The sequence below is a fragment of the Dendropsophus ebraccatus genome, chromosome 13, assembly GCF_027789765.1.
Source record: "Dendropsophus ebraccatus isolate aDenEbr1 chromosome 13, aDenEbr1.pat, whole genome shotgun sequence".
NCBI lineage: Eukaryota > Metazoa > Chordata > Amphibia > Anura > Hylidae > Dendropsophus > Dendropsophus ebraccatus.
Window position 1 is genome coordinate 74,053,398 of NC_091466.1, and position 25,776 is coordinate 74,079,173.

Below are 25,776 nucleotides of genomic sequence, written 5' to 3' on the forward strand. Positions count from 1 at the left end.
AGGCCCCCCTCTGAGGAGAATGCAGATTCCATACACTAGGATATGCAGAAATGAATAGTACAGATGATTTTTAGAAACTTTGTAATTGGGTTTATTAGGCAAATATGCCATTATCTGCATTCAAAGAGACTTTCCCCAGGCCCTCTCCAGTTGCTTTAAGAAATCTCCAGACTTCCAGTACTTATCAGCTGCTGTATGTCCTACAGGAAGTGATATATTCTCTCCAGTCTGACACAGTGCTCTCTGCTGCCACCTCTGTCTATGTCAGGAACTGTCCAGAGCAGTAACAAATCCCCATAGAAAACCTCTCCTGCTCTCCAAACTGGAAAGAATACAACACTTCCTGCAGGACATACAGCAGCTGATAACTATTGGAAGACTAGATATTTTTAATAGAAAGTGCCAGAGATTTTTAATTTACTTCTAGCACCAGTTGATTTAAAAAAAAAAAATTGAGGGGGGGGGGGGGGAAATAACCCCTTTAAGCAGCAGCGAAAAGTCTTATGCGAATAGTAGTATGTCCAAATAATAATCTCACCTGATTTGAAGCCCCAGGCTCATGGATTTTGCAGTAGGGACCGGACTTCCAGGCCTCAGTGTCACCACAATCACAGAATCCCCCTCCCATGGATGAATGCATCTGCACGGTTACATAATCATATTAGTCGGTGACTGTCACATAGGCAGCATTAGGCAGCCATGATGTACACTGCAGGATATACCTTATACCGGTGAGTTTTGTGAATGCTGTTCTGAAAGCAGTCCATGCACAGAACACAAGTTGGATCAATGGCGCAGTCCCTAAAGAAAAAAACAAGAACCAATATACCCTTAAAGTGTATAGGTAATGAGGAAACCCCAATGAGGATACAATACAGAAGTATTAATAGGTCAATGTGACACAACGTATTGTTTCTATATTGATATAAAGGTAAGTTAGATGAACTGGTTTGGTGATGCAGATAAGATAACCCGTCCTGGGTGTATAGAGACACAGGTGACCTAGAAGAAGGAGCCTTATGGTTGGCTGCTTCCAGTCTCATTCATATACAAGGGCCTGACCTTATTATTATGTATTACAGTAGACTACACGTTTTGGCCACCACTGGGTATATATGTCAGAAGCTTCTCCCAGAAGAAGGGCTTCATGTCATGTGACTAGAGCCTAAAATTATCATTTATTTATTTTTGTGAACAGTGGCCTTATTACACGGGGCCTTATTACACGGGATGATTATCGTGCAAAAAAATCGTTATATCGCTCGAATTTAAACGATAATCGTTCTGTGTAATTGCAGGCAACAATCAAAAAATCGTTCTTGTGTCGTTTATCGTTAATTTAGATCTGAACCTAAAATGATCTTTAATCATTCGCTGTAATTCCACATTCGTTCACTAATCGTTCAGTGTAATTGCACATTGTTCATTGTTTTGCTGGGATCAGAAGGAATAAACGATCATAGTAACGATCGCAATAAAGATCGTAGTGACCATCGTAACTAACGACTAACGTTCCGTGTAATGTGAACAATTTCAGATTAATAATAAACAATCTTGTTTGCAATCGTTTATCGTAATTTGTTAAAAATCGCTCTGTGTAATAGGACCCTAAGTTCAGTATCTTTCCAGTATTTGGGTATGTGCACACTGAGTAATTTTGATGAAAATTCCGTCGCAGAGTTCTCAGCTTGTGCCCGCTTGCGGGATATGGCGGTCGCGCACATCTCCGCCCGTGTCATAGACTCCATTCTATGCACGGGCGGATTCATTCATCCATCCAATGAATGATCGAGTTCATTCTTTGGACGGAGGGCGGAATCTGTCTCCTCTATCTACTGGTGTCACATGACGCTGCAATGCTGTACAGATCACTTTACAGCAGCCTCCTCTTATCACCACAGACACAACAGGAAGTCTCAGCTTCGTTTTAGCCTCAGTGGTGAGAATGAGAACTGCAAGATCTCATGATTATTTTATAATATAGATAGAAAAACGGCACCAAAAAGTCTTTAAAAATATTTTTAACATAAAAACATTGTTTAAACAATAAGTCATTTTCTGATGACACATTCCCTTTAAATGAAAACCTTTAAAGAAGCGCTGTCACAAAAACAAACCTTTGACATGTCTAAGAGACAGGTGAAAAGTTTTGATCGGTCTGAGACTGCGACTGATCATAAGAATGAGCTGGGAGAAGAGCGTGCCCAGCTTGTTCTCTCCCGGCTCTGTGTTCCATGAGGAGTTGGCCACATAATGCAAGTCTGTGGGGTGTGTCTCCGCTCACAGACACTGAGGGAAGAGGATCAGACGGCAGCACGGTCATCTCTCCGCTCATTCCTCTTATCGGTCGCGCTTTAAACACTCAGACCCTGAATAATAAAACACTTGCCTCGCAGACATGTCAAAAAAGTTTGTTTTCAAGACACTTTAAGATGCCAGAAAAACAGAAGCATTAAAGTGCCGCTTACCTGCAGGAGTAGGTGGTCTCACCGCCCCTAAACACCTTGCCGCACAGAGGGGGCGCTTCACTTTGCCGCAGTTTCTCCATGAAGGCATTGGGGTCCTCACCAAACAGGTACCATTCTATGGGGGTCAGGATCCCGACCTGAAACAACTGCTCCTGATTCTCCACGTGAGGATGGAAGCCATTTGTGTATAAACGGGGGACGTACGTAGCCAACAGCTGGTGGAAGGTCGAAGCAAAATCCACTGTACCATCCAACATCTGCTAAAAGAAGGAAAAATGACATGAGAAGATATTCCCGATTAGTAGTGATGTCTGAATTACTATGGCTGGGGCTAGTCGTGTAACTCCATTACTCCTACATCAATGAGACTGTGTTGTCCTTGTGACCCAGATAAGAAATTTCCAGAGGTACTATTTAACATTGTTAACCCTTAGAGCAGGGCCGATTCTGGGGTCTCTGCCGTCTGAGGCAAACCTCAGGCGGCCGCCCCCTCACTAGCAACAACCCCCCCCCCCCCCCCCCACCGTAACTGAATCACCCGCGCCTGCACAACCCCCCCCTCCCTGGCCGGCCCTGCAGCCACTCACCTGTCCTGCAGCAGCCGTCCGGTCCCGCCGCCAACGCTCACCGCTGTCCCGCGCCGTCAGTTAGCAGCTGTCATCGCCGCCAACGCTCACCGCTGTCTTCCCGGCCCTGCAGCCGCTCACCTGTCCTGCCGCCGATGGGTTGTCCTGCCTCCAACGCTCGCCGCTGTTCCCTTCCGTGCTCCCGCGCCGTCAGCCAGCAGCTGTCATCGCCCTTCAGCGAGTCGTGAGTGCCCGGGGTCAGCAGGGGCCGTGATGCCCCCACTGACCCCGGGCACTCATGACTCGCTGGAGGGCGATGACAGCTGCTGGCTGACGGCGCGGGACAGCGGTGAGCGTTGGCGACGGGACAGCTGCGGCAGGACAGGTGAGCGGCTGCAGGGCCGGGAAGACAGCGGTGAGCATTGGCGACGGGACAGCTGCGGCAGGACAGGTGAGTGACTGCAGGGCCGGGAAGACAGCGGTGAGCGTTGGCGACGGGACAGGTGCGGCAGGACAGGTGAGCGGCTGCAGGGCTGCTGTCTGCCGCCCCCTGCAGGGGCGCAGAATCTGCCGCCTGAGGCGGAATACTCATTCCGCCTCATGGCAGAAACGGCCCTGCCTTAGAGGACCCGGCCAATTTCAATTTTTACGTTTTTGTTTTTTCCTCCTTGTGTTTAAAAGGCCATAGCACTTGCATTTTTTCCACCTAGAGACCCACATGAGCCCTTATTTTTGCATCACTAATTGCATAAAGTACACTGCGAAACTAGAAAAAAATTCAAAGTGTGGTGAAATTGAAAAAACAAAAACGCATTTCTTTTATTTGGGGGGTACATGTTTTTACGCCATTCGCCCTGGGGTAAAACGATACGTTACGTTACGATTACTATGATATATAACATGTATAACTTATATTGCATCTGATGGCCTGTAAAAAATTCAAACCATTGTTAACATAAATATGTTCCTTAAAATTGCTCCATTCCCAGGCTTATAGCGCTTTTATCCTTTGGTCTATGGAGCTATGTGAGGAATAATTTTTTGCGCCATGATGTGTTCTTTCTATCGGTACCTTGATTGCGCATATACGACTTTTTGATCGCTTTTTATTACAATTTTTCTGGATTTTATGCGACCACAAATGTGCAATTTTGCACTTTGGGATTTTTTTGCGCTTACGCCGTTTACCGTGCGAGATCAGGAATGTGATTAATTAATAGTTTGGGCGATTACGCACGCGGCGATAGCAAACATGTTTGTAGCAAATTTGTTTATTTTTATTTATAACCTGGGAAAAGGGGGGTGATTCTGACTTTTATTAGGGGAGGGGGCTTTTTACTAATAACAATACTTTTATTTTAACTTTTACACTTATACTAGAAGCCCCCCTGGGGTTAGGGTTATTCCCCCCTGGTGTTAGGGTTATTCCCCCCTGGTGTTAGGGTTATTCCCCCCTGGGGGACAGCTGCATCCGATTACTGTATTAGCGGGCACGATAATCGGACCGTGCCTGCTAATACCCGTGGTGGGCTACGAGTGGCACCCCGGACCGCGGCGGTTCAGAGCGCAACCGCCAAGCGGCCCCACCCTGAACGCGGGGAGGCGGCCCTGGACGTATGGGTACGTCCAGGATCGCCTAAGTGTTAAAGGGCTTCTCCTGCATTAGAAAAACATGGCCGCTTTCTTCCAGAGACAGCACCGCTCTTATCTCCAGTTTGGATGTGGTTTCACAACTCCGTTCCATCCAAGTAAATTGAGTTTTAGGGTACAAACACACAGGGCGGATCTGCAGTGGATTTCTTGCTGCGAAATCCTCTGCGGATCTATTGCCTATAGTTTGTATGGGAAGACATACTGTCAGCGCGATGGACATCCCTCTGCGAGTATGTAAGGAAACTGCCCCATTAACCCCCCACCGGCCAGAGCACACTGTACCTGCTCCATGATCCAGCTTGCTTTGGGGGTTCCCGGCTGGACGTCCCTGTCAATCAGTGGGCTGCCCTGCTGTAGCGCAGATCTGCTGAGCGGGACGTCCAGACACCAGGAGCCCCCGAACCAAGCCGCATCATGGAGCACATCCATATGGGGCGCTGCGAGTATGTCTTCCCATACAAACCATAGCAATGGATCCGCAGTGGATAGCGCTGCTAATTCGCAGTGAGAAATCCGCTGCAGATCCGCCCTGTGTGTACATTGGCTTTAACTGTAAACCACACCTGAACTGGAGATAAGAGTGGTGCTGTCTCTGGAAGAAAGCGGACATATTTTTCTAATGCTGGAAAAACCCCTTTAAATGATGACTGAAATCCGTATTGTGCAATAAAAGATCCAGAAAACCCCTCAAAGTTTTTTTCACTTTCTTTTTATCTGTAGTATTATAATATTACTACAGAATTTACTTTTAGTTATGAACAGCTCGGAAACTACCTGAAAGTTCCCCTATGTATATTATATGTGACCAGGGAGGAGGATGGGCTGCTGGTCTTCAGTCATCTATCACATCCAGACAGTGGCTGTAACTTGCACTAGATGGACTCTGTATAGATTGTAGGTTAGAGCTGCGCAGGGCGTGAGAACGCAGGATTTGGAGAAAGGCCAAATGACACTAAAAGGTTCCCAAACCGAAAGAATGCAGCTCCCTGTTGGGGCATGTTCACACAGCTATAGTCCGCACTGCTGACAAATAACATGGAAGAAGTAGTAACCTGTCATGTATAGGCGCCTTGCTACATGAATTCTCTGTATGAAGTGAAAGGAAGCTTTAAAATCCACATCATAAACTGCACGGAATACAGATGTGGATTTTATTATATGCATTGTGTGAACACACACTTAAAGGGGTTATCCATGGCCACTTTCTTCCAGAAACAGCACCTCTCCTGTCATCAGTTTGGGTGTGGAGGCTTTGCAGCTCAGTTCCAGCGAAGTGTATGGAGAAGGCTGGTAATTCCACACAACCTAAGAACAGGGGTGGCGCTGTTTTTGAAAAAAAGAAAGTAGCTGTGCTCTTTCTAATCCTAGATAATCCCTTTAAGAAGGAATATATTTTATTTTACAGGTTGCATGAAGGTGCACCACCTCACAACCATCTTTTTAGCTACAATGAGTCTGAAAGAAAATAAGAGATTAGGGATCTTTGCAAATAACCCAGATTAAAAATCTTCTATCGTCTCAAGTCTAAACTCCTTTAGGTTTCCATAGTTACAGACTACACATAAACCTTGTGTAGTCAGATCCTTAGAGGGGTTATCCAGGATTAGAAAAAGCACAGCTACTTTCATGCTAAAACAGTGTCACCTCTAGTCCTCAGGTTGTGAGTGGTATTACAACTCAGCTCCATTAACTTCAATAGAACTGATGTGCAAAAACTGTGCTGATACTAAGGAGAGGAGAGGTGCTGTTTTTGGAAGAAAGCAGTCATTTTTCTCTATGCCTGGACAATCCCTCTAAAGGGGTAATCCGGCGAAAATCTTTTTCTATCATGTTAACTGGTAACACAAAGATTTGTAATTTACTTCTATTTAGAAATCTCCAGTCTTAAAGTACTTATCAGCTGCTGCATGTCCTGCAGGAAGTGGTGTATCCTCCAGTGTGAGACAGTGCTCTCTGCTGCCACCTCTGTCCATGTCAGGAACTGTCCAGAGCAGCAGCAAATCCTTATAGAAAACCTCTCCTGCTCTGGACAGTTCCTGACATGGACAGAGGTGGCAGTAAAGAGCACTGTGTCAGACTGGAGTGAATACACCACTTCCTGTAGGACATACAGCAGCTGGTAAGTATGGGAAGACTTGAGATTTTTAAATAGAAGTAAATTACAAATCTATATAACTTTCTGGTACCAGATTATTTGAAGAAAAAATAAAAAGAATTTAGCCAGAGTTCCCCTTAAAGGGGTTAATCCTGTTTGTTACAACTCTTTACTGTTATTATTGTGAACCTTATTCTTTAAGAAAACAAAAACTTCATGTATTGTCAGAGGGAGAAGAAAACCCTACCCCCCCCCCCCCCCAGCTTCCTGACCTGGACGTTCATCTTCAAAGCCAAAGGGAATGTACTGTGGGACTGTAGGAAGCAATGGGCTATAACCATTCATTCAGACACTACTTGGGGTGTGTTCACACTGCAGAAAATTCATATGCAGAAGCTGTCACACTATACCCCAGGCATGCTGCAGGACAAGCATAGGGACTCTGGGCACCCAGTCCCTACATACAGCTCCAATGCTGACCCCTCTGCTATATACATGAAGCAGTGCAAGCTACGTGTGGACAGTCTGCACAATATGTGAGGGGTAATGATATAAAGCAGCTCCTCGCCCTGCCGGCTGCCATAGAGGAGCCATCTGCTTCCCTGCTCTGTGCCAGGTAATTATGTCTAATGTACCTGCAGCCCAGCATCAGCTTACTATTAACCCCTTCAGAGCTGTATTACACTCTACACACATAGAGTCATAGTATTCCGTAATAGAGTTGTATTATAGTCTTGCTGTATAAAGTCTGGACGGACGGAAGCTCCATCTGATGGTGTGTGTGGCCCTTTAAGAGCCTCACTGCCGGCGGCGCCCTCTAAAATGAAATATTTACAGTGTAAACAGATGAGGAAGCGGCATGGAAGATCCTATTGTCTGCAGATCACAAGAGAAAGGAAACAGCAATGCCAACAGGATGCCAGCGCGGTACACTGATACAGTAGCTGTATGTACAGAAGATCCACCAACAGCAGATCCACCAACAGGAAGCCAGCGTGATATACTATAGTGATACAGTAGCTGGATGTATAGAGGGAATGTGAGTGGAGATCCAGCAACAGCAGATCCACCAACAGGAAGCCAGCGTGATATACTATAGTGATACAGTAGCTGGATGTATAGAGGGAATGTGAGTGGAGATCCACCAACAGGATGCCAGCGCGGTACACTGATACAGTAGCTGTATGTATAGAGCAAGTCAAGTGTGACCGCAGATCCACAAACAGCAGGTCAGCATCCTCACTGTCTCACTGTCTGAACGGCGTCCTACGGTCACCCTGCTACTCCTACTGGCATCTCACCAATGACTTTACAATACACATAAACATCACATATCCCCCCAGCAGCACATACATGTCTCCTATCCCCCCAGCAGCACATACATGTCTCCTATCCCCCCAGCAGCACATACATGTCTCCTATCCCCCCAGCAGCACATACATGTCTCCTATCCCCCCAGCAGCACATACATGTCTCCTATCCCCCCAGCAGCACATACATGTCTCCTATCCCCCCCGCAGCACATACATGTCTCCTATCCCCCCAGCAGCACATACATGTCTCCTATCCCCCCAGCAGCACATACATGTCTCCTATCCCCCCAGCAGCACATACATGTCTCCTATCCCCCCAGCAGCACATACATGTCTCCTATCCCCCCAGCAGCACATACATGTCTCCTATCCCCCCAGCAGCACATACATGTCTCCTATCCCCCCCCCAGCACATACATGTCTCCTATCCCCCAGCACATACATGTCTCCTATCCCCCCCAGCACATACATGTCTCCTATCCCCCCCAGCACATACATGTCTCCTATCCCCCAGCACATACATGTCTCCTATCCCCCCCAGCACATACATGTCTCCTATCCCCCCCAGCACATACATGTCTCCTATCCCCCAGCACATACATGTCTCCTATCCCCCAGCACATACATGTCTCCTATCCCCCCCAGCAGCACATACATGTCTCCTATCCCCCAGCACATACATGTCTCCTATCCCCCCCAGCACATACATGTCTCCTATCCCCCCCAGCAGCACATACATGTCTCCTATCCCCCAGCACATACATGTCTCCTATCCCCCCCAGCACATACATGTCTCCTATCCCCCAGCACATACATGTCTCCTATCCCCCCCAGCACATACATGTCTCCTATCCCCCCCAGCAGCACATACATGTCTCCTATCCCCCAGCACATACATGTCTCCTATCCCCCCCAGCACATACATGTCTCCTATCCCCCAGCACATACATGTCTCCTATCCCCCCCAGCACATACATGTCTCCTATCCCCCCCAGCACATACATGTCTCCTATCCCCCCCAGCAGCACATACATGTCTCCTATCCCCCAGCACATACATGTCTCCTATCCCCCCCAGCACATACATGTCTCCTATCCCCCAGCACATACATGTCTCCTATCCCCCAGCACATACATGTCTCCTATCCCCCCCAGCAGCACATACATGTCTCCTATCCCCCCCAGCACATACATGTCTCCTATCCCCCAGCACATACATGTCTCCTATCCCCCCCAGCACATACATGTCTCCTATCCCCCCCAGCACATACATGTCTCCTATCCCCCAGCACATACATGTCTCCTATCCCCCAGCACATACATGTCTCCTATCCCCCCCAGCACATACATGTCTCCTATCCCCCCAGCAGCACATACATGTCTCCTATCCCCCCAGCAGCACATACATGTCTCCTATCCCCCCAGCAGCACATACATGTCTCCTATCCCCCCAGCAGCACATACATGTCTCCTACCCCCCCAGCAGCACATACATGTCTCCTATCCCCCCCAGCAGCACATACATGTCTCCTATCCCCCAGCAGCACATACATGTCTCCTATCCCCCCCAGCACATACATGTCTCCTATCCCCCAGCACATACATGTCTCCTATCCCCCAGCACATACATGTCTCCTATCCCCCAGCACATACATGTCTCCTATCCCCCAGCACATACATGTCTCCTATCCCCCAGCACATACATGTCTCCTATCCCCCCCCAGCACATACATGTCTCCTATCCCCCAGCACATACATGTCTCCTATCCCCCCCAGCAGCACATACATGTCTCCTATCCCCCAGCACATACATGTCTCCTGTCACACACATGGCCCCCATCCTCCTGTATATGAGGCGCCTCCTCACCAGGCTGCTGGGCTCCCGCTCCTCTCGTTCCCCTTCAGCCTCCTCCATCTTCACTGACAGCAGACCTGCTCCTCCTCTACCTCCCGGCCCATAACAACACAAGACGTACAGCCCCGGACTGAGCAGCACGACAGCCGAGGGTGTGGTTTACGACGTCAGCTGTTGAGTGAATCGGAATAACCCTATGGTCCTCCCAGTGCATCCTGCAACATAAACATGCGGCGTAGACAAGACTGACCTGTCTGCTCTGGAGACATCTCTATGGTTTACGTTTTACAGGACGCAGCCTATGGGCCAAATACCGACGTCAGAACGTAACGTCACGTGATTATTATGATTATTATTGATTAGAGGGGAGTGTTATTTACATGGGACTGTCTGTTAAAGGAATTTGAGTAGAGGGGGGTTATTTACATGGGACTGTATGTTGGAGATGGTTGAATAGAGGGGAGTGTTATTTACATGGGACTGTATATTGGATGAGGTTGAGTAGAGGGGGTGTGAGTTACATGGGACTGTATGTTGGATGAAATTGAATAGAGGAGAGTGTTATTTACATGGGACTGTATGTGAGATGGTTGAATAGAGGGGAATGATGTGATTTACATGGGACTGTATGTTGGAGATGGTTGATAGAGTGTTATTTACATGGGACTGTATGTTGGAGGAGGTTGAGTAGAGGGGAGTGATGTGATTTACATGGGACTGTAGTAAAGTCACATGTTGTAATTCCACGACTTATTGTAAGAACAGCAAAGTGGATGGGATTTGTGAAGAATTTTTTGTGTTTGTTGGACACCCCCTTTAAGTGGTGATACTTCCTGGAGAGTACAGTAACCAGTGGTGGGAAGTGCCTTCCTGTGGAGGAGTCCCGCTCAGGCCTGGCAGCCGCTTCTGTCATATTATCAGTTCATCTTCTATGCTAATTAGGAGTTTGGTTGCACTGGGGGCGGGGCTACTGCCCCTGGCCGGCCCACTCTGCTGATATGCATTAGGAGGGGTGGGTCAGCCGGGGGCAGATTGGTGCACTGGGAGCGGTAGTCCCGCCCCCAGTGCACCAAAACTCCTAATCATTATAGACGATAAACTGCTAATATAATAGAAACGGTGCTGAGGATGAAAGTAAGAAAGATACATTCATCCTCAGCACCCTGTGTGCTATACAGAGATAGCAGCAGGTCAGATTCCTCTAACCTGCAGATAGTTTCCCTTTAAGTGGCTGTGCACAGCATCACCACTTAACACCTTTGAGGCCAGACAGTAAGCTGTGATCTATACAGGAACCGAAGACCAGTCAAAATGCCAGGTGTTCCTGAATGGAGACCTAATACCCCTCCCCACCCCTGTCTGTATAAAGGACATCTTCTGTACTACAGCCTCCAGGGATCACCTGATGGTAACAAGAGGCTGCAGTGCAGGGGAAGATGCCAGGAGCATTAAAAATACTGACCTGAATACTAAGTGTGAACCCAGCCTCAAATCTTAGTGCCAGATACTACAGGACACCTTCAATGTTTTGTGGAGTCAGTGGCTCAGAATAATCTGTGAGAGACATATATCTGTCAAACAGAGAACAACCAATCACAGCTCATATTGAGAAATGAAAGCTGAGCTCTGATTGGTTGTCTGATAAATCTGTACATGTACTTGCATTATTATCTTTATAAACTCACTTATCCCCCATGTGCATAACCTGTTGCCCTTGGTTACGACCTGCCAGGCATCCACTAGGTTGGGTCACACATGCTCAGTTTAATTGCAGTCACATGATCTGTCCCATTAGTGCTGGCAGTTGGTTTTCTTGTTCACATGCAGGCAAGGGAGTTGTGCACTGTTACATGGCAAAAGCAGGGTCACAGTTCAAGGTACGTTCACACTTGCCGTATGCGCAGCTGATTTTCTGCTGCAGATCCGCTGCAGATGACTGAAAACAGAATCAAATCTGCTGCGGATCCTGTAGGTGTGAACGCACCTTAGAGAGGAAATCAGGGAGTGAATAGAACCATGGGGAAGAAAAATGGTACAGGGACGCAAGTTACGGTACTAAAAACAGCACATCTGCATGTGTGCTCAGTAGTCCTGGATATTCATGAGCCCCAGAAATCTGCACCAGTAATCTATCCATGCTGTGTATGGGCAGTCAGCTGTCAATCAGCAGTTGTGGGGCGGGGCGGAGGGGTGTGGCAAGAATCCTGTTCTCCTGCATATTAGGAGAACAGCTGAACAGAATGATGGAAGTAAAACACCAAATAGCATTTCTGTCACTAGTTTATACTGCGCACATTTAATACATCGGAATAACGCTAGTAACAGATTCCCGCTCAGTGTTGTGTTAGGATTGTGTTAAAGGAGAAGTTTGTTAGATTATAAAATCCTGCAGCCGGCAGAGGGGAGATTGATTACAAGTACTAACTTGCCTCTCCCCGTGCCTGTGGTGAGTGGAGGGAGCGGCCTCAGGACCTCCACAGGGATCTCCGGCCCTGACACGTCACAACCCGGCTGATGGACTGGCTACTCAGCGACAGGGGCCGGACGCTGCTGTCAGTGATTGGCTGAGCGGTCAGTCCATCAGCCGGGACCACCCTGAGTAATGACGTTATCACAACTCGGGGGAAATGCCCTTCATTGGGGGGTCCCAAGGCCGGTCCAGCCACTCACCACGGGGAGAGGGAGAGGTAAGTTAGTACTGCCGGCTGCCGCATTTTATAATCTGACGGACTCCTCCTTTATATATCTGTAACTTTCTGAACAGATCTGCAAAAGCCAAGAGGGGAGGGATGTGATTTACATGGGACTGTATGTTAGGGGGAGTGATGTGATTTACATGGGACTGTATGTTAGGGGGAGTGATGTGATTTACATGGGACTGTATGTTAGAGGGAGTGATGTGATTTACATGGGACTGTATGTTAGGGGAGGGATGTGATTTACATGGGACTGTATGTTAGGGTGAGTGATGTGATTTACATGGGACTGTATGTTAGGGGAGTGATGTGATTTACATAGGACTGTATGTTAGAGGGGTGATGTGATTTACATAGGACTGTATGTTAGAGGGAGTGATGTGATTTACATGGGACTGTATGTTAGGGGAGTGATGTGATTTACATGGGACTGTATGTTAGGGGTAGTGATGTGATTTACATGGGACTGTATGTTAGGGGGAGTGATGTGATTTACATGGGACTGTATGTTAGGGGGAGTGATGTGATTTACATGGGACTGTATGTTAGGGGGAGTGATGTGATTTACATGGGACTGTATGTTAGGGGGAGTGATGTGATTTACATGGGACTGTATGTTGGAGGGAAGTGATGTGATTTACATAGGACTGTATGTTAGGGGGAGTGATGTGATTTACATAGGACTGTATGTTAGGGGGAGTGATGTGATTTACATAGGACTGTATGTTAGGGGGAGTGATGTGATTTACATGGGACTGTATGTTAGGGGGAGTGATGTGATTTACATAGGACTGTATGTTAGGGGGTGATGTGATTTACATAGGACTGTATGTTAGGGGGAGTGATGTGATTTACATGGGACTGTATGTTAGGGGAAGTGATGTGATTTACATGGGACTGTATGTTAGGGGGAGTGATGTGATTTACATGGGACTGTATGTTAGGGGAGTGATGTGATTTACATGGGACTGTATGTTAGGGGAGTGATGTGATTTACATAGGACTGTATGTTAGGGGGGTGATGTGATTTACATAGGACTGTATGTTAGGGGGAGTGATGTGATTTACATGGGACTGTATGTTAGGGGAGTGATGTGATTTACATAGGACTGTATGTTAGGGGGAGTGATGTGATTTACATAGGACTGTATGTTAGGGGTAGTGATGTGATTTACATAGGACTGTATGTTGGAGGGGAGTGATGTGATTTACATAGGACTGTATGTTAGGGGGAGTGATGTGATTTACATGGGACTGTATGTTGGAGGGAGTGATGTGATTTACATAGGACTGTATGTTGGAGGGAAGTGATGTGATTTACATAGGACTGTATGTTAGGGGGAGTGATGTGATTTACATAGGACTGTATGTTGGAGAGGAGTGATGTTATTTACATGGGACTGTATGGTGATAAAGGTGAGAGGAGTGGTTATTTACATGGGACTGTATGGTGATAAAGGTGAGAGGAATGGTGTTATTTACATGGGACTCCTACACACACACACACCCATCAGTTATAATATAGACAGTATAGACTGGTCACGTGTGCGCTTGTACAGGACCTGACCACTTGGGGCCGGTAAGAAACAGTTGTAAGGCCTTACTGACGTCAGTGGGTCACATGATCTTCCTGAGTCACGTGACTCTCACGTTTTTCTGTTTGTTTGGTTTTTTTTGCAGGGCAGATACTTGGTTGTTTAGTGACAGATTATAAATTCCTTACATACAAAACAGTCACTAACAGTGCCGGCAGCCAATCAGAGCTCACGCTGTAACACGGCGCCATCTTGTGGATGGCTCGCACGCTCTCGCTAGAGTTGAGCTGCTGCCCGGTTCCACCGCCATATTGTGTGTGGCAAACTCCAGAGATGTGAAAGGTGGAGTCGCTGTTTCCGGAAGAGCCGAGTGCGGGATTGAACCGTAATCTGGTCAGGCTTCTCCTCGCTGGTGTCCCGGGGTTTTATCGCTGGCGGTCGGTAAGAGCCGTGCCCCGGTCACATCTATAGGGGGCGCCTGTTAGCTCTGTCTGGATGTGGAACTTTTAGGGTGTCAGGGAGGGGGGCTGCTGCTGCTGCTGCTGCACCCATGGGGGCTCCCTTCTCTGTGGGACATTGGAGTTTTATATGGAGGTGACAATTGTCAGTGGATGGAAACAATTACACTGTGACACACCCAGCAGGATGTATCACCTCACCTGGCCGGGCATGCTGGGAGTTGTAGTGCTGCAGTGTATGTTTGCAGCAGCCCAAGAGCTGCAAGATTTCAGGGTATGATGGGAGTTGTAGTTTTGCAGCAGATGGAGAGACGCAGGGTTAGGGCCCTATTCCACCGGACGATTATCGTTTGCATAATTGTTAACGATCTCAAGCGACCGCTATTGCTAAAGACCTGAAACCGTTCACTCATTTCCATGGAACGATAATCGTTACTGATGATCATATTTGCGATCGTTTTTTCTTCGCTATTGCGTTTGTATCTACTGAGAACGACCAAACGAGGTCTTATTCAATGCGAATGAGCAACAATAAAAAAATAGCTCCAGGTCTTATAAAGCGATCAGCGATTTCTCATTCGTCGTTAATCGTTAACTGCATTTCAACCAAACGATTATCGTTTAGATTCGAACGATTTAACGATAATCTGAACGATAATCGTCCTGTGGTTTAGGGCCCTTAACAGGCATGGTGGGGGTTGTATTTTTACAGCAGATGGAGAGACGCAGGGTTACAAGCATGGTGGGGGTTGTAGTTTTGCAGCACCAGTATAGGGGCATGCTGGGGGTTGTAGTTTTGCAGCACCAGTATAGGGGCATGCTGGGGGTTGTAGTTTTGCAGCACCAGTATAGGGGCATGCTGGGGGTTGTAGTTTTGCAGCACCAGTATAGGGGCATGCTGGGGGTTGTAGTTTTGCCGCACCAGTATAGGGGCATGCTGGGGGTTGTAGTTTTGCCGCACCAGTATAGGGGCATGCTGGGGGTTGTAGTTTTGCCGCACCAGTATAGGGGCATGCTGGGGGTTGTAGTTTTGCCGCACCAGTATAGGGGCATGCTGGGGGTTGTAGTTTTGCCGCACCAGTATAGGGGCATGCTGGGGGTTGTAGTTTTGCAGCACCAGTATAGGGGCATGCTGGGGGTTGTAGTTTTGCAGCATCAGTATAGGGGCATGCTGGGGGTTGTAGTTTTGCCGCACCAGTATAGGGGCATGCTGGGGGTTGTAGTTTTGCAGCACCAGTATAGGGGCATGCTGGGGGTTGTAGTTTTGCAGCACCAGTTTAGGGGCATGCTGGGGGTTGTAGTTTTGCAGCACCAGTATAGGGGCATGCTGGGGGTTGTAGTTTTGCAGCACCAGTATAGGGGCATGCTGGGGGTTGTAGTTTTGCCGCACCAGTATAGGGGCATGCTGGGGGTTGTAGTTTTGCCGCACCAGTATAGGGGCATGCTGGGGGTTGTAGTTTTGCAGCACCAGTATAGGGGCATGCTGGGGGTTGTAGTTTTGCAGCACCAGTATAGGGGCATGCTGGGGGTTGTAGTTTTGCAAAAGTTGAAGCAGTCGACAAGACGGGTAGTCTTCAGTTATATCAGATTCATCACAGTGGCTCAGGCTGTAATAATGTGCACCCCCATGGTTATCTCACGGTATATACTGTATGCATGGTGTGAATACACTCTAGTATTCTGGAGGCGGCTACACATGGCTTTACATGTCTTGAGTCTTGGTATCATAGCTTCTTCTTCAGACCTATATCTGATAGTAGGTGATGTAGAAAATACAGCCATTATAGATGGGTCGTACACACGGCCATTGTTGGGGATGGGTCATACACACGGCCATTGTTGGGGATGGGTCATACACACGGCCATTGTTGAGGATGGGTCATACACACGGCCATTGTTGGGGATGGGCCGTACACTCCGTCTCTGCAGCTTGTAAACCCCAGCAGTCATCTCCCCAAGGACAAACGAAGAGTGTGATGGGAAAAGCTTCTTAAGCAGGCAGCATGTAATCCGCCGTCCTGGCGTCATGTAAGGATTGAGATACTAGGGCAGATCTAGCGGTGGCGTCAGTATAAGTAATTGTGTTACTGCAGCGGCAGCCAATGCAGCCCCTATAATTACACTGATCTGGATAATATATAGTCGTGTAGGGATCCAGGTGCACAACACACAGATGAGGTCATAACCTTGTAGAACGATCTGGAACAAACTTCATCGTAAACTTCTTGGGGTGGTTAGCATGAAAGACATTTACAAGACATTTAAAGGAATTATTCAGGCTTAGAAAAACATGGCCACTTTCTTCAAGAAACAGCACCTCTCCTGCCTCCAGTTTGGGTGTGAGGTTTTGCTGCTCAGCTCCATTAAAGTGAATCAACTGACTGAGAAGAGAACGTCATATAGATTTCTAATTTACTTTTAATTAAAAGTCTCCAGTCTTCCAGTACTTATCAGCTGCTGGATGTCCTGCAGGAAGTGGTGTATTCTTTCCAGTCTGACACAGTGCTCTCTGCTGCCACCTCGGTCCAGATCAGGAGAGGTTTTCTATGGAGATTTGCTGCTGCTCTGGACAGTTCCTGACATGGACAGAGGTGGCAGCAGAGAGCACTGTGTCAGACTGGAGAGAATACACCACTTCCTGCAGGGCATACAGCAGCTGATCAGTACTGGAACACTTGGGATTTTAAAAAGAAGTAAACTACAAATCTGTATAACTTCCTGACACCAGTTGATTTAAAAGATTCGCCGGAGTACCCCTTCAAAGCTGGCTCCTAAGATTGCTTCCGTCCTCTAATACATAGAGATAAATAATGTACAAAAGTATAATTGCATATAAATAATGTACACGGATACAACCACATACATAATAGATAGACATGCACATAAGCAGGTATCATTGCTGGATTTCATATTCTTACAAATCCGCACACTATGGGAGTACGGGATCTTGTTGTCTTAGGGTCTTATTACACGGCCGATCACTAATGTAAACAAGCGCCAATCTGCTTCTTTGGGTTCATACTGAGGAATTCTCGCTGATAATGTCCACGGAATTCCGCTGTCTGTCCGCACGCCTTTCCGCTGGCTCCATAGACACCATTCTATGGGCCGGTGTATTCCGCTATCCGCCGAAAGAAGTGACATGTCACTTCTTTCGGCGGATAGCGGAATACGCCGGCCCATAGAATGGTGTCTATGGAGCCAGCGGAAAAGTGAAGAGACTATTGGGGAGTGTAGTTTTGGTACAGCCCCCCCCCCCATCTAAATAGTTAAATAGCGTCAAAGCTCGCTCTGACCGCAAACAGGCGCTGAAAGCAATCGGGTATGGATATGCCTACAAATCAAACACTATGTTCAAAGTCTACAACTACAAATCATGTGACTGTATACCGCCATGGCTAATCTGCCATTTGTTTTATACGCTGCAGGATTACAAGGGAACCTTTGTGTGACTACCAGTACATAGTGCGGTCCTCATCAACACCAGTACAGAGTGCGGGCCCAACCAACACCAGTACAGAGGGGTCCCCATCAACGTCATGGGTAACAGTGCTCTGAAGGCTCACATAGAAACCGCCCAGAAGACCGGCGTCTTCCAGCTGACTGACAAGGGACTGGTGGAGGTGAGAACGGCAGTGTATACAGTATATGTATGTGTGTATATACACTGTATGGCTATGTTCACACTCCGTATATCTTCCTAAAACCACGGCCATTGTACAACGGCCGTGATTATTACGAAAATCTACGTGCCTTTGCTGCCTATGGCATCCCGGCTGGAGCGTATACACACGTCAGTTTTCTGCAGCCGCTATTCATTGAATAGCGGCTGCAGATATCCATGTAGTGCACATTATGGAGCGATCAGATCTGGCCGCTCGCTTCATAGCATGCAGTGGAGAGTTCTGATGCCGGCGCGCGCGGATGAGCCCGCATCAGAACACTGCGGCCGAAAAGATCATCCGCCCAGTACTGCAGTACCAGCAAGGATGATCTTTTCAGAGACCGGACGTTCTCTCACCCGGCAGGCTCACAGAACGGCCGGTCTAATACGCCATGTAAACATAGTCTATATGTGCATGTGTGTGTTTTCATTGAAGATAGATATAGAGAGAGAATATGTTTGTGTACATCCTTATATATCGTGTTGATTTTCTGACTCCTCTATTTTATTTTTCATTGAAAGTTTCCTGAGGATCTACAGAGGTTATCGGCTAATTTACGGACAATAGATCTGTCCAGCAACAAGATAGAAGTTCTGCCTCCTCCTATAGGGAAGTTTGGAGTCTTGAAGAGCTTGTCTCTCAACCACAACAGACTGAGTAAGTGCAAATCATATATATATATATATATATATATATATATATATATATATATATATATATATAATATGTATGTGTATATATATATATAATATGTATATATTTATTTTTTTATTTACTTCTCAGTTATGTGTGTGCCTTGTACAGAAACAGTTAGACATTACTACTCCTAAATCCTTCTCTTCTGAAGTCTTCACTAACCCAATTCAGCAACTGCTTTGTCCTAACTTTTTAGTGTAAAGAAAATCGCAGCTGATGCAAGTCGTATTTTGTTTTACAAGTGCCGAGAAAAGTGGGTGGGCAACGGGATCAACAGGAAATCACATTCACGCCGCCCAATCTGAGTGCTCAAAATCGAGTGGTCTAAATAATTATTCACAGAGCAGAGTGAATCGGCACTGGACCCCCCCCCCTCTCCCCCAAAAGAATGACTCAGTCCCCTGTATATGCAGATTGGTCTATGATGCATACAGTAGGTTATGGTACACATATACATCTATATATTACCATACCTATAAACCCATTCTGGGGATGACTATGATGTGTAAATAAAGCAGGCTCGGTGGATAAAAACACTGGAAACAATCCGGTCCCTGAGAGACGCTTCAGGCATCAGGCATAATGAGAGAATGTCCGCTCACACAATGGATATATTATGGTCATACAATAGATAGAGCACCAGGTCGTGCGTAGGAAATAACAACAATACAGCAGAGGTATGTACATTGTAACCACAGAACAATAGTCCAAGCAGCGCATGTCCCCACAGGGATCAATCACTACAACCGGATCAACAACTTAATAACAAATCAACCATTTTCTGGCTTTAGAATTAGAGGTTTTGCCCCTTATTACATTTGATACATATTCTAGATCCAATTCCATCTGGGAGCCGCTATAGGGTATATACATGGCAGCAATGGAGTCTGGCACCCCTTTTGTGCATTGTATGTAACTTTGTAACATTTGGCCACATTCTCAAGGACATCTAAATAGTTGATTATGATTTGATCAAGAAAAGAGAAATAGGAGAGCTGAACGAGTCAGGAGAGAAGCACTCAGCTGAGCGCTTGTCTCTCTGAACCAAGGCTGACTCAAGAATGTATCAGTGGTTTTTTGTTTAAAGGGGTACTCTGGCAACTTTTTTTTCTTTTAAATCAACTGGTGCCAAAAAGTAATACGATTTTGTAATTTACTTCTATTTAAGTAGCTGCTGTATGCCCTGCAGGAAGTGTTGTATTCTCTCCAGTCTGACTGTCCAGAGCAGGAGAGGTTTTCTATGGGGATTTGCTGCTGCTCTGGACAGTTCCTGACATGGACAGAGGTGGCAGCAGAGAGCACTGTGTCAGACTGCAGAGCATACACCACTTCCTGCAGGACATACAGCAGCTGATAAGTACTAGAAAACTTGATATTCTCAGATAGAAGTAATATCGGCATGGAACATAATTTGGCTGTGTGTATAATGTTGATTTAAACATAGTAAACTTTAAAAAAAAATTAAGAATGTGTATGGCAAAACTGCTTGCAATCAGAACTTCTGTTGATTTAAAAAAGTAATTGCCTCTATAATACGTTCACATACGTTTGAACACTAGGTGGCGTAGCCTTTATCATGTTTAACTGGTGTGCTTTGTTCTTTTTCTCCAGGCAGACTTCCTGATGAATTATGCAAATTAAAAAAACTAGAGACCCTGCAGCTTGCCGTTAACCACATCACCCGACTCCCTGCAGACTTTGGTCAGCTCTCCGCCCTGAAGACACTAAACCTCTCTGGTAACCAGCTGCGGGTGATGCCCAGCCAGCTCTGCAGCCTGCGGCACCTCGATGTGGTGGATCTGTCTAAGAATAAAATCCAGGCGATTCCAGATGAAGTTTCTGGGGTGCAGGCCATAGAGATCAACTTAAACCAGAACCAGGTAAGTAGTCACAGGCAACCTAAGTGGGACGTCCAGGACAGGGGCCTCATAGATCAGGGCTAAGTAGGAGAGAGCCAGCACATACTATTCACACATACAGTTTCCGCTGCAAGTTTGTTACCCATTGACTTCAATAGATAGCAAATGTCCTAGAAAACCTTCATGTTTTACACTCCATGGGTTAGGTTGAGTTAAAGGAGTATTCCGGATTACAGATTTAACAAAGAATTTAAAAAAAATCTGGAAAACTCCTTTAAGTGGACTGGTTACTGTACAGGAGCTGGTATAATGACAGGAGTCCCTGCACTGAATGGCAGAAGGGCACTTAACTTCTTTGCTGCCAGACACTAACCAGAGATCTGTACAGAACATAGATATATATGCTTCCTGCTGTAGCAGTGGGTATCTGTAATAATGCACGGGGGGGTCAACGTTACCCATTTTACATACTGCAAGTTGACTTGCAAGTCCAGGTCCTGTCTGCAGTTTGCAGGTGCATATGCTAACCGCCACAGCTAGTGCACAGGGGGAAAGCGTCCACAGAGGCTCCATTCCTACATTACATCTATGACATAAAGCCTCCCTGCTCCTGTCTGTATGGCCTGGCTTCCTCCTCTGCACTGCAGCCTCTTGTAATGGTCACTAGAGGCTGCAGTGCAGCGGAGCTGGGAGCATTATCACATCGCAGACTGGGCAGGAGGCATTACAGTCTGACTTAGCTTAAGGGCTCCATTACATCGCTCTGTTTGATAAAGACAGTGATCAGCTGATCACAACAATAATCGGCTGATCGCGTCTTTGTCCTGACATAAAATCATCGGCCACTGACGCCACATGGCTATGTGTAATAGTGATGCGTGGCTGGCGGTTGATGAATGTAAAAAAATAATAAACTTATACATACCTCTCCATGCTCCCTGGTGTCCTGCTAGCTTCAGGCTGCTCCTGGCAGTGATTGAAGTGACAGGCCGCTCAGCCATCTCCAGAAAGGTGCTGTGGCCAGCGATTATCACTTCAGACACTGCCGGGGGCGGGCTAAAGCTAGCAGGACATCAAGGAGTGTGGACAGGTATGTATAGTTTTTTATTGTACAAGGGTTGCGTGATGATCTGGCTGTATATGGGGCTCGCTTACACCAAGTCGTCAGGCTGTGTAATACAGCCCTAAGCCTCAGGAGCAGGAACCCTCCATTCAGAGCAAAGACTCCTGTTTTGCCAGAAGTCCAGGGCAAGGTGCCCTGCATACAATTCCCATCATGCCTGGATCCAGGCATAATAGGAATTGTAGTTTTGCAACAGCTGGAGGGCCGCAGTTTAAAACCTGTGCTGTAGCCTCAGAACTGCACACCTCACTGGATCTGCTTTGTCCTCTTGCACAATAGGGTCTTATTTCTGATCACTGTAGTAAATTGAGTCATTTGATGTTTCCTTTAGATATCTCAGATCTCAGTGCAGGTCTCTCGGTGCCCACGTCTCAAGGTCCTCCGACTTGAAGAGAACTGTCTGGAGCTCAGTATGTTACCGCAGAGTATCTTATGTGACTCACAGATCTCCCTGTTGGCTGTAGAAGGAAACCTCTTTGAAATAAAAAAGCTGCGGGACTTGGAGGGTTATGATAAGGTCAGTGTTCAGAGTACCTGACGGAGATGTGGAAAGTATTCCTTTTTCTTTTTTCTTTTTTTTTTACCAGTCATAGACTTATATAGTCATAGACTTTTATAGTCATAGACTTTTATAGTCATAGACTTTTATAGTCATAGACTTTTATAGTCATAGACTTTTATAGTCATAGACTTTTATAGTCATAGACTTTTATAGTCATAGACCTATGTAGTCATAGACCTATGTAGTCATAGACCTATGTAGTCATAGACCTATGTAGTCATAGACCTATGTAGTCATAGACCTATGTAGTCATAGACCTATGTAGTCATAGACCTATGTAGTCATAGACCTATGTAGTCATAGACCTATGTAGTCATAGACCTATGTAGTCATAGACCTATGTAGTCATAGACCTATGTAGTCATAGACCTATGTAGTCATAGACCTATGTAGTCATAGACCTATGTAGTCATAGACCTATGTAGTCATAGACCTATGTAGTCATAGACCTATGTAGTCATAGACCTATGTAGTCATAGACCTATGTAGTCATAGACCTATGTAGTCATAGACCAGGGGTGGGGAACCTCCGGCCCGCGGGCCGCATCCGGCCCCTGAGACCTCCCGATGCAGCCCGCAGCTCCCCTGTGATGCGCGCCGCTCTGGAGGAGGAAGGAGCCGGCATACACAGCATCCTCCGGTGTCTGTGACAGCTGCCGGACACAGGAGGATGCTTACTATGCCGGCTTCTTCCCCAGCAGAGCGGCGCGTGTCTTCAGTCTCCTGCGGGCCGCGTGCGATGACGTCATTTCATCGCACGCCACCGGCACAGAGGACCTGGGAGAGAAGAGGACATGGGCAGCGTGGGAGCGGAGGTAAGGTGAGTGGGATGTTTATTTTTTTTATTTGGAGGTTAACTAGGCCACCAGGGACATGCCTGATGGGGGTTAACTAGGCCACCAGGGACATGCCTGATGGGGGTTAACTAGGCCACCAGGGACATGCCTGATGGGGGTTAACTAGGCCACCAGGGACATGCCTGATGGGGGTTAACTAGGCCACCAGGGACATGCCTGATGGGGGTTAACTAGGCCACCAGGGACATGCCTGATGGGGGTTAACTAGGCCACCAGGGACATGCCTGATGGGGGTTAACTAGGCCACCAGGGACATGCCTGATGGGGGTTAACTAGGCCACCAGGGACATGCCTGATGGGGGTTAACTAGGCCACCTGGGACATGCCTGATGGGGGTTAACTAGGCCTACCAGAGGCATGACTTGGGGGTTAACTACAATAGCAGGGGCATCACTGGGGGTTAACTACAATAGCAGGGGAACTAGGGGAACAATACTATGCCTTGCCCTGGGTGCTGCAAACCCACGCTACTAACTGCCGCACACGGTATGCGGCCCTTGAATGATTTTATTAATGCCCGACCGGCCCTCGACATGGAAAAGGTTCCCCACCCCTGTCATAGACCTATGTAGTCATAGACCTAAATAGTCATAGACCTATATAGTCATAGACTTATATTGAGCGTGAAACCCATCCTGCTACCGGAAGTTTGGGTATTCATGGATACAATCACACCGAGCCCTGTTGGATGAGAATGGGGCTTGTGCACAGTACTGACCCGGCATGGTCGCATCCATGGATACCCGGTATAGTCACATAACTGTATATATAGCTGCATGATGATAGTAAGTGATCTGTATGTATATTTTTGTCCCCCCTCCCCCAGTACATGGAACGGTTCACAGCAACACGGAAGAAGTTTGTGTGATGGAGCAGCATTCACCGCCACGATCTCGCAGAGTCCGGTTCCTCCCCGATTGTCAGGGTGAGCTCTAAGTGCAGGGCCTGTGTCCGGGCATCCCAGCTTCTTATATCAGCTAGAGTCCTTCCATCCAGGGACAGATGGGAGCCATCCATGAAGATGTGTGGACTGTAACCAGAGACACTGTGTGCGGTATCAGCTGGGTGATTGTGGTGATTGCAGTGATCACGTGTCTCTAAGGATCAGGCGACTGAAGGCCACCCTGTCGAGAGATATTCTACTATGCTGCAACTCATTTGACTTGTGTTTTTTTTTTGCATTTTTTTTTTTTACCCATTATCCTCTGACAGCGATGTCATTTACTCATCACCGCACTTTTACTAATTGTAGTTTATGTTTAGCAGTTTCTTATTAAATATCTGACATTCAGCATTACTTTATGGACAACTGTCATGTTAGAGGTCGGAGCCGGGTGTATACACACTAATCGCTTACTATAGGAGAATACAAACTAATGGCTGTACAGGGGCAGCACTATTGTCTGATGAGGTGTGCGCCCTCTTGTGGTGGCTGCAGGTAATTACTAACAGTGGCAGAGCTAGCTGGAAATAGCATGTTACACCCTGTAGCAGTCATATACTCCATGGGGCAGTGGGATAAACCCATAAACTGAATTGCACCTTAATCCAGGCGCTGCCCATAGAAGCTTGTGGAATTTACTAGAATCCTGTACGGTTAATAAATCTTTTAAATTATTTGGGCCACTTGTAATTTTTATGTATTTTAAAAACAGTATACAAAAATGCATCATCTACAATTATTTTAGGATTTAAAGGGGGTATTCTAGTAATAAAAATAATCTATGTATATTGGTGGAGTTAACCTACCTACTTTGGTAGTGTCTTCTCCAGTCCGAGATGTCTGCAGTGATGTCCCAACTGGGCAGGTCCTTCTCCTAAATCTTGGAAGCAGAGAGGAGCTGCCTATTGTTAGTGCATTCTATTTATTTTCTGCAATAAAACAATAAAATAATTTTTCATGTACAGCTTGTATCTATTACAGTATATAGAAAGCTGCTGGGTAACATGGTTTCCATCCCCTGTCCCTGTCTTACTCTCTCCTCACATGTGAGTCTAAGCTGAAATATGTTTGGAACATAGATGCGTGTTCTGAGGGAAAGAACGGCCGCGGATCATAAGCAACAATTTAGCGTTGGGATTGGGAATTATTGGAATTGAGCGGCTTATTGTGTAGCATAATATATGTATATGTATGTATAATATATGTAATCAATGGAGAGAAAAGATAGACATGGCGGCACGTCCACAATGCTTAGGACTGACCATCTGCCCCTGTAAGCTACAGAAGAAAGATGGAAATAAAGTGAAAACCAGCTGCACCAGTGTTCATTCTATATAGGGCAGTGTACAGAATGGAGTTGGGACTGGCCCCCGGCGGCTGCAGTCTGACATGAGGAAAGAGAATACCTGTCCTGTTTATGGATAGCATGGCAA

General features: G+C 46.7%; 2 protein-coding genes across 5 annotated transcripts in view; one reads left to right on the plus strand and one right to left on the minus strand.

Moving 5' to 3' along the window:
• Positions 1 to 10,117, minus strand: part of UBR1 (ubiquitin protein ligase E3 component n-recognin 1) — a 50,678-nt gene extending 40,561 nt beyond the window's left edge. Inside the window, exons 1-4 of one of the 3 annotated variants that reach the window (XM_069951173.1) lie at positions 9,962 to 10,117; positions 2,469 to 2,728; positions 723 to 801; positions 539 to 640 (exon numbers count right to left, since the gene is read on the minus strand). In XM_069951173.1, coding sequence (XP_069807274.1) covers positions 539 to 640; positions 723 to 801; positions 2,469 to 2,728; positions 9,962 to 10,009 — 489 coding nt within the window. In that variant the 5' untranslated portion in view covers positions 10,010 to 10,117. The remainder of the gene's footprint in view (positions 1 to 538; positions 641 to 722; positions 802 to 2,468; positions 2,729 to 9,961) is intronic. The other 2 variants (XM_069951172.1, XM_069951171.1) reach the window with 2 other exon arrangements.
• A 4,286-nt stretch (positions 10,118 to 14,403) lies between these two features.
• On the plus strand, positions 14,404 to 25,017 carry LRRC57 (leucine rich repeat containing 57). Of its 2 annotated transcripts, none has more exons than XM_069949784.1 (6): positions 14,404 to 14,621; positions 18,067 to 18,261; positions 18,825 to 18,960; positions 20,611 to 20,879; positions 22,313 to 22,498; positions 24,227 to 25,017. In XM_069949784.1, exons 2-6 carry the CDS (start codon positions 18,178 to 18,180, stop codon positions 24,266 to 24,268), a joined length of 717 nt encoding a protein of 238 aa, XP_069805885.1. In that variant the 5' UTR covers positions 14,404 to 14,621; positions 18,067 to 18,177; the 3' UTR covers positions 24,269 to 25,017. The 2 variants fall into 2 exon arrangements, with proteins under 2 accessions (XP_069805885.1, XP_069805887.1); XM_069949786.1 differs by having other exon boundaries at positions 14,404 to 14,617.
• The last annotated feature ends 759 nt before the right edge of the window (positions 25,018 to 25,776 follow it).

Excerpts from the sequence above, each read along its gene's own strand:
- LRRC57 (XM_069949784.1), top strand. The coding sequence starts at position 18,178 with ATGGGTAACAGTGCTCTGAAGGCTCACATAGAAACCGCCCAGAAGACC. Across the intron at positions 18,961-20,610 it reads TCTCAACCACAACAGACTGA|GCAGACTTCCTGATGAATTA; the intron begins GTAAGTGCAAAT and ends CTTTTTCTCCAG. Across the intron at positions 20,880-22,312 it reads TCAACTTAAACCAGAACCAG|ATATCTCAGATCTCAGTGCA; the intron begins GTAAGTAGTCAC and ends TGTTTCCTTTAG.